The sequence below is a fragment of the Panthera leo genome, chromosome B4 (assembly GCF_018350215.1).
Source record: "Panthera leo isolate Ple1 chromosome B4, P.leo_Ple1_pat1.1, whole genome shotgun sequence".
NCBI classification, from domain to species: Eukaryota; Metazoa; Chordata; class Mammalia; order Carnivora; family Felidae; genus Panthera; species Panthera leo.
Genome location: NC_056685.1, coordinates 46440955 through 46453216, shown reverse-complemented (window position 1 = coordinate 46453216; position 12262 = coordinate 46440955). Strand labels below are relative to the sequence as shown.

General features: G+C 45.1%; 1 protein-coding gene across 1 annotated transcript in view; it reads right to left on the bottom strand.

The window, feature by feature from the left end:
• The window catches only part of FAM234B (family with sequence similarity 234 member B), a 35575-nt gene extending 32344 nt beyond the window's left edge, over positions 1-3231 (bottom strand). Inside the window, exon 1 of the mRNA XM_042945851.1 lies at positions 3146-3231. Within this exon, the coding sequence (XP_042801785.1) occupies positions 3146-3182 (37 nt within the window). The 5' untranslated portion in view covers positions 3183-3231. The remainder of the gene's footprint in view (positions 1-3145) is intronic.
• Between the last annotated feature and the right edge of the window lie 9031 nt (positions 3232-12262).

Genomic DNA, 12262 nt, shown 5'->3' with positions numbered 1-12262 from the left:
TCCTTCTGTTACTAATTTACCCTATCATATGCATGTGAGCCAAACATCTTTCCATCTTGGGCTTAGTGGAAGGGTAAGAGACTGAAATAGATTCCAAGCAACTGTCCTTTCTTCACCAACTTGATGACATCTGTCATTAGCTCACTGTTACATTAGGCCTTCCTTCAGGAAGCACATTCCTAAATGAGCCTGGTGCTAACAAAGATGATAATAAGAACTAACACTTACTGAATAATAACAAACCTCTTCAGTACATCCATTTCTTCTACTAAGACAAATAATCCCAGGGCGCCTGGGTGGCTCAGTCAGTTAAGCATCCAACTTCGGCTCAGGTCATGATCTCACGGTTCATGGGCTCATGCCCGGTATCCGGCTCTATGCTGACAGCACGGAACCTGGAGCCTACTTCAGATTCTGTGTCTCCCTCTCTCTCGCCCCTCTCCAGCTCGCACTCTCTCTCTCTCTCAAAAATAAATAAACTTTGGAAAAAAAATTTTTTTTATTTTTTTTTAACATTTATGTATTTTTGAGACAGAGAGAGACAGAGCATGAACGGGGGAGGGTCAGAGAGAGGGGGAGACACAGAATCCGAAACAGGCTCCAGGCTCTGAGCTGTCAGCACAGAGCCTGACGCAGGGCTTGAACTCACGGACCGCGAGATAATGACCTGAGCCGAAGTCGGACGCTTAACCGACTGAGCCACCCAGGCGCCCCCCAAGAAATTTTAAGCCAAATAACCCCATGAGGTAAATATGTAGCAGAGTGTGCAGTACCTAAAGAATTTTCCACAATAATAGTATTACGACACATGAACAAACTAAAGCTTAACAAGATTAAATAACCAATCTGGTAAACACTGGACTTGAACCCAAAGCTGTGTCATGCTCTTAGTTACCATTCTAGTCTGCTTCCTTACACATAGAAATAGTGAGGATGTCACTGTGGTGATCATTTTGCAATATATACAAATATCGAATCATTACGTTGTATACCTAAAACTAATAGGATGTGTCAATTAGACATCAGTTTAAAAAAAAGAGACGATGTTAACTAAGGTAACATAACACAGTAGCCCAAACTGGATAACAGCCTCACAGTCCCAATCACAGGAAATCCAAAAAAAGTTATTAAGAAGGCAACTTCTACCTAATATAAAAACTAAAAATTGTATTTGGGGCAGTGGGGAGAAACGACAAAAGGGAGACAAGCAAAAGTACTAACAAAAACAAACAAAAGAAACCACAACCCACATCATCGAAGAGAACACATGGCCATTGCACCCGGGCCTTAAAAAGTATGGAACATACCTGTCTCTTCAGGTCCAAGGCGCTGTTCAAACACAGGCCCAAGGACCAGACTATACTTTCCCTACCCTGTCAGCTGAGTTACTGCAACTGAATACTCCAGGGAGTGATAGTGTCACAGCCTTACGATGTGAGAATGCAAAAGAGCTCAAGAGTTTCAAAAGCGTTTTTCTTGCATTCCCATCCTTAGAGAAGAATAATTATCTATGCCGGAAAAAAAGAAAAGGAACTTAAAAGAAATAAATCTAAATATGTCTGACATCTCATTATCCTTGGAGAGGATATCATCCTACACTAAGGATATACAAAGGTACTCTCTTTAAAGTTAATTAATCCTGGGGCTCCTGGGTGGCTCAGTCGCTTGAGTGTCTAACTTTTGATTTCAGCTCAGGTCATGATCCCAGGGTCGTGGGATCGAGCCCCACGTCCAGCTCGGTGTGGAGTCTGCTTAAGATTCTCTCTCTCTCTGCACCTCTCCCCTACTTGTACTCTCTCTGCATTCTCTTAAAAAAAAAAAAAAAAAAAAAAAAAACTAATCCTGCAGGTAAAGGCACACATCCATCCCCCACTTCATTCCAATGTTACATACACATTCCAAGACAGATATTATCAATGTTCCTTCCAATGTTCTAATGAGCCCATGTCGGGGGAAAAATGTCTCAGGTCACGAAGTCTGGGGACAGAAATGCAAATTCATACCCATCCCAGTGTCATCCATGGCACAATGTGGCAGCAGGCTGGAAGCTCTTTTAGAATAAAGTCCCTGTGATACACCCTGTGATGCCATATGCTGGATTATCCACCAGACACCAAACTAGCCCTTTCTTCTGATGCCAGTGAAAGCAACTGTTTTTCCTACTAACCCTGCTTTTCCCACTATCACCGTATCAGCAAATGCATGTTTGCAGCTTAATGTTCAAATTTTATTTGGGCAGGACAAATATACTTTTATTTAAAAAAGCAAGCTTGTAGCCGCACAGTCCCATTCTGGAGGTTTAAGAGAAAATTTTTAAAAACTTGAAGCTGCTGCCCAAAGTACTGAATTAGCTCTAGAAGTTGTCGACACTACGAGTGTGCCTCCTTAAAAAACATTCCACAATTTATCTGTAACTTTCAGGGGCCAAATCCTTTCCCTCCTCAATACTTAGCCTTGAGAGCCAGAGGCTGATCAATAGGAATCAAACCCCAGGATCTAGAATCAAGAGACCCCAGAGGTTCTAGTCCAGGCGTTTCCAATACCGTTTTTGCGACCTTGGGACAAGTCAATTAGCCAAATAACTCTCATTTTCCTCTTCTGTAAACCAGAAGGGGTAAACACCTGTCCCCCTTACCTTATGGCTACGTCAGTGGTGTCATTAAGCGGAGAGGCTGCTCCAGAGGGTGGCCCGCTGTCCTGCAGCTCCTGTCCCCCCCTCGCCCGCAGGGCCAGCCCAAGACAGAAAGAACTGGGGACCCTGCGGTATGTGGTCCACGGCGCTCAGGAAAGGATGCTCCCCTCACCAGCCCTCCCTTTGGGATGGCGGCGACGCGCGCTCTGACTGCCGCCCTCGAAGCAACGCCCTCCTGCTCCAGGCCACCAGCCCCGCGCGCCTCCAGCGCTCCCTCCCTTAAGTCTCCCAAGCTCGCCCCGCGCCCGCGACCCCCGACCAGCCTGGCGCCCCTCTCGCCCCCTGGTGGTGACAGACCCCCAGCCCGTGGGGGCTGCACCGGCTCGCCTCCGCGCGCCTGCATCTACGCTGGGGCTGGGGCCAGGCCCCGACCGGCTTCGCCTCCAGCGCCTCGCCTCCCAGTCTCCCCAGGGCCCGCGGGAGCAGGGTGGTCGCGAGGCTGCGACTCCTTACCCGGGAGCTTGAGCGCCCTGGACAGCACAGTCGCCATGGCGGAGGCCCCGGTGCGCGTGCGCGCGCCCGCGTCCTGCCGGGAAGTGTAGTTCGCAGCGGGCCGTGCGCGGGACTGGGACCGGGGAAGGTGGGAGCCGCGAGGCAGAGCAGAGCCGGGGGAGGCGCGGGGTTGCGGCACCGGAGTCCACGTGCACGCTTCTGCCCGCTCTCCTCCCGCCCACTCGGAGCCAGACCCCTTTCCCGGCAAGTCACTTCACTGCTCTGAGTCTCACTTTCCTGCTCAGTGAAATGGGGAAATAAGAACTACCCCGGAGGCTTCCAGTGAGAATGGAATGAGATAGCAGGTATTAAAGCAGGAACTGGTTGTGAAATGAGCCTGGGCTTTGGAGTTAGACGGGATTTGAATCCTACCTGCATACCTTGCCAGCTGGGCCATCTTGGTCAAGTCACTTGGCATGACTAAGCTTCAGCTTCGTTTTTTAAATGGAGACCCTACCTAATTCACAGGCTTATTGTGAGAATTAGATAATCTGTTTAAGACACAGGGCACACACACAGTAAGCGCTCAGTAAATGTGTTTCTTTATGTTTCTTAGGTAAAGGGTGAGGTTTCTTAGGCCTCTAACCCTCGTCTGGTGTTTCCAGTTCTTCCCAGGTATCTACTGGACACTCTACCCTGCAGCTTCTAGCTTGAAGGGTGTAGGAAGCAGGAACTGACCTGCTTCTTCCCCACAGGCACCAAGAGATCAGCATTTTAGCGCAGGATTGCTGAAGATGTTATTTATCTTAGACTTGGGACGGGTCTTAGAGGTCACCTAGTCCACCCTCCTTGTTTCTCTGAAGAGAAAACTAAGATCTAGAAAGATGATGTGACTTCTTAGTGTCAAACAAAAGCTCTAAGATACCTCTCTCTTGGACTCTGCCCCATTCCCATGAGAAACCGTCAGTGGGTATCCTGTGGGTGTAATTCACATCCCATCACCCTTTTCCATTCAAAAATATGTCATGGACTCTGACAGGACACAGTCTGGGGACAGGCCACTGAGTTTGAATCCCGACTCCACCATTTCCTAGCTGCCAGATCTAGGGCTTCTTGCTTAATCTCTCTCTGCCTCAATTTCCTCATCTGCAAAATGAAATAGTTCTAATCCCACAGAGTTGTCCTGAGAATTAAATGGATACATGCAAAGCACTTAGAAGAGTGCCTGGCACCTAGTACCTGTCATATAAGTGTCAGTGCTTCTTTTTATTAATAAGTGATTAATTTTTGACAATTTAATAATTTAATAACATAAATTTAATAATAACTTAACGGATTGGTAATTTATCCATTTATTCTTTCAGAGTTCTACAATACCCCAAATGTTTACTCTTTGCCATATCTCTGGAGGTATGATTAAAAATCATATTTTACATCTATGTAGGTCATCCTGGACCAACAGCACTACAGATCACAGTAAGCCAGTAGCGGCTTGCCTGATACCAGATTAGCTAATTAGAACACATTCTTGAGATATGGAGACTGAGGAAAATAACTTTAAAGTGAGCAGGATGCGGGGTGCCTGGGTGGCTCAGTCGGTTGAGCGTCCGACTTCGGCTCAGGTCATGATCTCATGGTCCACGAGTTTGAGCCCCGCGTCGGGCTCTGTGCTGACAGCTCAGAGCCTGGAGCCTGTTTCAGATTCTGTGTCTCCCTCTCTCTCTCTGCCCCTCCCCTGTTCACGCTCTGTCTCTCTCTGTCTCAAAAATAAATAAATGTAAAAAAATATATAAATAAATAAATAAAGTGAGCAGGATGCAGGATATGTCAGTGTTAGCTGCAGAAGAACAGGAACTTGAGTTTCTAGGAGAAAGCAGGTGGGCTGGAACAGCCAGGGTACACAGAAAGGAAAGAGATAATCTATCCACTTTTCATAGTAAAAGGGTATATGCTTCTTATGTGATGGAAGTAAAAGTGTACAGCTTAAAGTTTGATTAAAATTCTGCTTCAAAGGGCATAGTCACCAAAAGCACCAACGTGTGTACATAATTACCTGTGAGCACATAAACGCGTGTGAGTGTACACATATCCCAGAGCTGTGTCCTCTCCGGCCCCTCAGCTTTCCATGCCTAATCTTTGTGGCATTTACAATCTCCCTATAATCACCCCAGCTTTGCCCAAATGATTTTCAGGGGGAAGCAGATCGCTGAAGACTCCTTCTCAGCTCCCTGAGCAGTCCCCCCTCTTTGTTTTCCTTGGCCCTTCCAGAAATCTCTTCCATCCTCCATTTTTTTTTTTTTCATCTTAACACAGGACCTCCAGCTTAGAACATTGTTTCTCAATTTCAATGTGCTTTGCTTCCAAATGAAGGAAAAAAACCTCAGAGCAACCACTAAATGAATCAAGATCCTGGCCTTTTACAAAGAGGAAACCTGCAAGTTCCTCTCTCGTTACCTGCAGGAATGTGCCTTCAGTGCCCAAACACCCATTGAGGTCACTGTGGAAAACGCAAACATCCTGGGTTTCCTGACTGCCCAACTTGGCTTGCCTCCTGGAGAAGTGAAATAAGGGGTGGCCGGGGAGGGATGCCTGCGGACAGCCTAACCTGCCTGAGTGTTGTGCCTGCTACGTGGAGAAGAAATTCTATTTCTGGAACTCATTAACTGAAGCCAGAAGGGCCCCTTCTCTTCTTTCTACATGATCTGCATTGGGAGAGATCCTTCCCAACCTTCCAAGGTTCCAATACTTGGTAAAGGGGACCCATACTTGCTGCTTCTTATTACCATCATGCTTTCCCAAGTTTTGCTCAAAATCTCGAAGCGTCCTACATGGGTTCATGATCCTATCTGGTCATCTAATCCTTAACATTCCCTGGATGCTGTCACCACTTCTGCTGGCTGTGACCCTCGCATTAGCATTCACCGCTTCCCCTGGGAACCCGTACTGCTGTGTCCACCAGCAGCTACAACCCCTCTCTCTTGGTACTACTGAGACCTCCAGGCCTCCTGGCCATTTCTACTTCCTTTTAAAACTGCTCCTTCTTCCTCTGTCTCCCATCAGTTAACGCCACTTCATATTTTAATGCTGTTAACTTGGCAAAGCTGTTTGATGCAGTGGCGACTAGGGAAGACTGGCTCTCTTCTTTTTTTATGTTACTCTTTATTAGAAAAATACTAACGCTATGCTGCCCATTCTTCAAGGTCAGATGCAGTATTTTCATTAAACAGAGATTTCCATTTTTACTTAGCAAGTCAATCAGGGCAAGGTTATTGCTGTTAACAAACAACCTCACAATTTGTATGATTTTAGAGGATAAGAGTTCATTCGGGCTCATGTCACCATCAAGGTGAGAATGGGGATAGTCAGCAATGGGGTTCTATTCCTCCCATTTATTCAGGGCTTCCATCTGGGGCTTCATTCTTCATCCTTAGGGCCTTGGATTCCTCCACTGGATTATCTGCATCCCCAATCATGCAGGAAGTTTCATGTGCCAGGCCTGGAGGTGGTATATGTGACTTCTGTCCACATTTATTTGGCCAGAAATCAGACAGAGAGTATGTATGCCAGGAAGGTATGAGCCCAAGAAGGAAAGGAAACAGTTCAGTGAGCGTCTTTTCAGTCTGTGCTATAGTAAACACCCTACCTCTTTATAGCATATAGACCTGAGTTCTTGGTAGTGGGGAGGGGGTTCAGCACTGCTCTACTTAGAATTACCCTTCTCCTCTAGAGGCTAAAGCTTTGCTCCTGAGCTGAGCTTGTTGTCCCGAGTTAAGACTTCCCAATGTGTGTCAGATAAGGAAGTCTTTCCCAGGAGGTTCCTCAATCCCTCCACAGACTGATGTCCAGGAGGCATTTCTACATCTGTCAGCAGGACAGAGACAAGTCTGAACCCATTGGTAGACCCATCTCAGGCCCATCTCTACCCTCTGCTTCACTGGTGCCAAAGACATAGATCAGGAAGCAAAAGAGAAGCAAATCGCAATGACAGCAGGGGAACTGAGAAGAGCAAAAGAGGTGCACAGCAAAGATTACTTTGGGGTTAAATGCCAATGTCAAGAATCCTAGGAAATCAGCCTTGCATCTGGATCAGGAAGTTCTAAAAGGGCCTGCGCAAGTGGCATATTCGCTTCTCGTCACAGACGACTTGATTCTATGACCAGAAGTGCTATGGCTTATTGCAGGTTTATGTTCTCAGAGCGTCCTTTAGTAAAACACAAGGGCTCATCCAGCTTAGATTCATACACATAGAACTTTCTAGAGTCTAGACTATAAAATGTTTCCTGGGCCCTGAGATTTAAACAAATGCTTCTTCTTCTCTGGCTGGAACACATGTTTAAGAATGACAATATAATTAAGGACAGACCTGCCCAGGGCAACTTGGCTCTCCTTCATCTGGGCCTTCATCATAGCTTGTTCCTATGTCTACCAAAGCACTTGTGGTAGTAATGGGCATGCCGATAGTTACCATGTACTGAGTACTGATCTCCTACAGGAGAAGACATTGTTTCGGACCCTTGCCAACCTTGATCCAAAACTCAGCCCTTCACCAGCTTTCAAAAATAAAAAAAAAAAATTCAGTGGACCAAGTATATTGTGAATTGTGTAGTTTTCCTGAAGATTTAAGGGGGCCAGAGGGTGGAGTCACAGGGTACACATAGCATTTCACCAAAAAATATTCTCCCGGGCCCTTGTTCCTGGATCCATTACTGTGTCTTCCTCCACCAGGACCCCCTTGTGTCTGTCCCACGTTTAAGCTAAGCTCTTTCTTCTCCTCCCTTTCATGCCTCCTGCTGCCCTTAGCCTTGACATAGGCTGGAATCTTACCTCCATCCTACAGTTGGCATGATCTTTGCCTGGAAGGCATCACGTCACACAGTGGAATTCTGACACGATGTGTGCCATGCTGTCCCTCCTTAATTCTCACAAGGGTCCCGTTCCTTAGGTCTTACCCCAATCTTACGATGAGGATGTATAAGCTAGATGGATAAAGCCACTGGCCCAAAGTCTTACAGCTCCTTCACACTGGAAGGAGGATTTGAATGCAGGTTTATGGTTTTTATTTTTTTAATTGTTTTAATGTTTATTTACTTTTTGAGAGAGAGAGAGAGAGACAGAGCATGAAGAAGGGAGGGGCAGAGACAGAGAGAGAGAGAGAGAGGGAGGCACAGAGTCTGAAGCAGGCTCCAAGCTCTGAGCTGTCAGCATGAAGCTCGATGTGGGGCTTGAACTCACAAACTGGGAGATCATGACCTGAGCTGAGGTCGGACGCTCAACTGACTGAGCCACCCAGGTGCCCCCAGGTTTGTGTTTTTTAATCACAAGCAAGGACATCAAATACATGACACGTGGACTACAGTTTGTCTTCCTTCATCCCTGGCACACATCAGTCACCACCACATTCTTTCACGGTGAGCCTACACACAGCTTCCAAATCCTTAACTCAGCTATCTGGGGAGTCACAACCTATCAATTTCTAAAAACTGGCCTAAAAACTGAAAACTATTTATAACCCTTGCCTCACTTATGGCATGGTAACCACACTACACACCCCTTTAAAGATGGTACCTGATTCTCGACAGGTGTTCAGTGTTGAATGTAGCTGATAACCGGCCAACAATTGCTCTAATTGGTCAGGAGTCCTAGATGATTAGTCAGACAGGTTCTGATTGGTCAGGACCTATGTGGTACTGGTTTGTTAACATCTAGACTATACCCCTGGTTGAGTCTTTTCAGTTCTGCACTTCTAGCTCACTGGTTAAGTCCTAAGTAATGCTCTAAAAGTCAGTAAACTAGGTTTTTTGTGTAACTAACTCCTTTTTTCTGCCCTTCTTAGAGTATCACAGACAACTGCGTATTGTAATCATTTGAATATATGTCTACCACATTAAAACTCCCATACAAAATGTTGACTTCTTAAGAAATAGAAGTGAGATTCTTGTATCTTTTTTTAGCCCTATACAATGCAGAGGACATTGCTTTCAGATGTTTATTGGATAAATGTGAATTCATGAATAAATGACTCATGTGTGAATAGGATGAAATCAATTTAGCAACAAGGTCTTTAAAACTGAGATCCTTTTTATAATGAAGGAAACCTTTTTCCCCCCTAAGTTCACATTCCTCGATTCATGTAACCCAAATGTTCTTTCACCACTGCTCATGCTGCCAGGGCCATGGTCCAAGCAGCCAGCCTGCCTGACTTCAGGAAACCCAGTCCCTTTGCAGATCTGCCCCTTAGTAGTGCTTACACACACCACATATGCCTCGTGCTGTTACTTCTCCCCCATCACTCTGGTTAGGTGGAGTCAGCTTATCTGATAATTACCTCCGGTATTCTCATCTCTGCATTTCCATAAGGCATCATACTACAGAACAAGAAGCATTGACACTTATATCAAGTGCCTTGCTCCTGGAGTCCACAGGCTATGTCCTTCTCAAGGGGCCACTCCTGGCCAATTCTTTCAGCAGAGCTGAATGTAAAATACATTCACGGGGCACCTGAGTGGCTCAGTTGGTTAAGCCTCCAACTCTTGATCTCAGCTCAGGTCATGATCTCATGGTTTGTGAGACTGAGCCCCAAATCGGGCTCTGCAGCTGACAGCATGGAGCCTGCTTGGGATTCTCTCTCTCTCTCCCTCTCTCTCTGCTCTCTCTCTCTCCCCCATCTCAAAATAAATAAACTTTTAAATATAAATAAATAAAATAAAATAGCGAACAGAAGCAGCAAGGCCTTGCAATCTACGGGGAGAGATGGACATCAAGCAAGTAATAAAACATGTATCATTACAAATGGTGATAAGCACCATGAAAGAAAAGAACCTAGTGCCATGAGAGAGAATTACAGGGAGAATATCGAATAGGTAGGGACTGGGGGGGGGGGGGGGGCATGGGCACAGGAAATGGCTCCCTGGGAAACTGAGACCTGAAGAACAGGTAAAGGTTGGCTGAGGAAAGGCTGAAGAACAGTGCATGTGAAGTCACGAGTCAGACAGGAGCTTGGTTGTATGGAGGAAACCAGTGTGCCTGGAGGACAGTTGCAAAGAGCTGGTGGTGAGAGCAAGAGGTGATGGGAGTCAGACCAATCATGCAGACGCCTTAAAAACTGTGACATGAAGGACTTCAATCAAAAAGCGATCTGATCTAGTTGGCTGCTATGTGAGGAATAAATTGGAGGAAAATAAGAATGGACACAGAGGGAGCAGTTATAAGAAAGATATCATGGTGCATGAGGTTTCTCATGCGTTGTCTTTCAGACAATATATGCACGGATTCTGATTTTTCACCTGCTTTCCTGTTCTGGAAAAAAGAAAATATGGGGATTATCTATTCTCCTCGTATCATGCAAACTATTAAACCTCACAGAACTCAAGCGTTTTCTCCTGGGAGCCTGACTGTAGATGGCACAGTTAACCACACCCAGCCTGACATCAGCAGCCAGCCTCTCTATAGACACAGGCAGCTTGCATCCATAGGAGTCCTGGACCAAATCACACACAGACATAGGCTCCCTGGCTCTCTCACACCCTGAGTGATGCCACTGGGCTGTGTGGAACCATTGCCTTAGGTGACAGCCCAACATGCAATGTATGGAAATAAAACTCTTTCCCTCTATATTGATCTGCCATGAGGGGAATATAAACGGCTGCCATATGAAATATACCATATAAAACTATGTTTTTCTCTAACACACAATTATGTTAAATACTATCCAGGGGCGTCTGGGTGGCTCAGTCAGTTGAGTGTCCGACTCTTGATTTTGGCTCAGGTCATGATCCCAGGGTTGTAGGATCAAGCCCTGCATTGGGCTCCAAGCTGAGCGTGAAGCCTACTTAAGATTCTCTCTCTTGGCCCCTCCCCCACTTGCAAGCACATGCCCACTCTCTCTAAAAGAAAAAAAAAAAAAAAATAGAGGCACCTGGGTGGCTCAGTCCGTTAAGCACCCGACTTCAGCTCAGGTCATGATCTCATGGTTCATGGGTTCAAGCCCTGCATCAGGCTCTGTGCTGACAGCTCAGAGCTTGGAGCCTGCTTCGGATTCTCTGTCTCCCTCTCTTTCTCAAAAATAAATAAACATTTAAGAAAATTTTTAAAAATACTATCCATTATTTTCATTCCTATACAATTAACACTTTCAGCTTTCCTTATTTGAAGCACATTGTTGTAATTTAATGAATTACGTTAAACCTAAAAATCATTTCTGAAATCTTTGTCCTAAAATTATGTCTTAAATATTTTTAATTATACTCTTATGACCAAAACTTATTTCTTAAATAGGTTTCATTATGATCTTGCCTCTAAGATAATCTAATAAAACCCGATTACTGTTTACTTCCAGCTGGCTTTCTGGGTTTGGCAGTGAGCTTGTCTGGTCAGCCTGGAGTTTACTATAACACAGGACTTATTGTGATGCTTCATTTCTCTCTAGAATGTTCTTTGAGGTTTCGAGAGGACTGATCACAATGGCAGAGTTGACAGCACGTATGTAACTAGAAACCCTCCAAAGGTTGGGAGACAAATACATCCACCCTACCTTTGCCACCACAAATATTTTCATTCATTCTTTTTTTTTCTTTTCTTTTCTTTTCTTTTCAAGAGTTGGTCCTTGGGGTGCCTGAGTGGCTCAGTCAGTTAAGCGTCCGGCTCTTGGTTTCAGCTCAGGTCATGATCTCACGGTTCGTGAGATTGAGCCCCATGTTGGGCTCCGCACTGACAGCACAGAGGGGATTCTCTCTCTCTCTCTCTCTCTCTCTCTCTCTCTCTCTCTCTCTCTTTCTCTCTCAATAAATAAAGAAATAAAAAGAAATAAATAAACTTGAAAAAGATACTTAAAAAAAAAGAGTGTGTCCTTAAAGAACTAAAGGCTCTGAGAAAATTTTTCAGAAACTCTATATAAAGCTGATTTTTTACTTACCCAATTCATAAAATCACATTCATTTATTTTTCTTCTTTCCTATCACAAATATCATTCTATCTTAATCTTCCACACCTGGGAATTTTATTTTTTCACCTGAGTAACAACTTTTTATTTCCTTACCCCGGCCTTAGAGACCAAAAGTGGGTTGCTTAGAGATGACATTTTGCATACGGTTATGTCCTCCTTCCCAACACAGATTGTCTCATTTTATTTCTTTCTCTGGG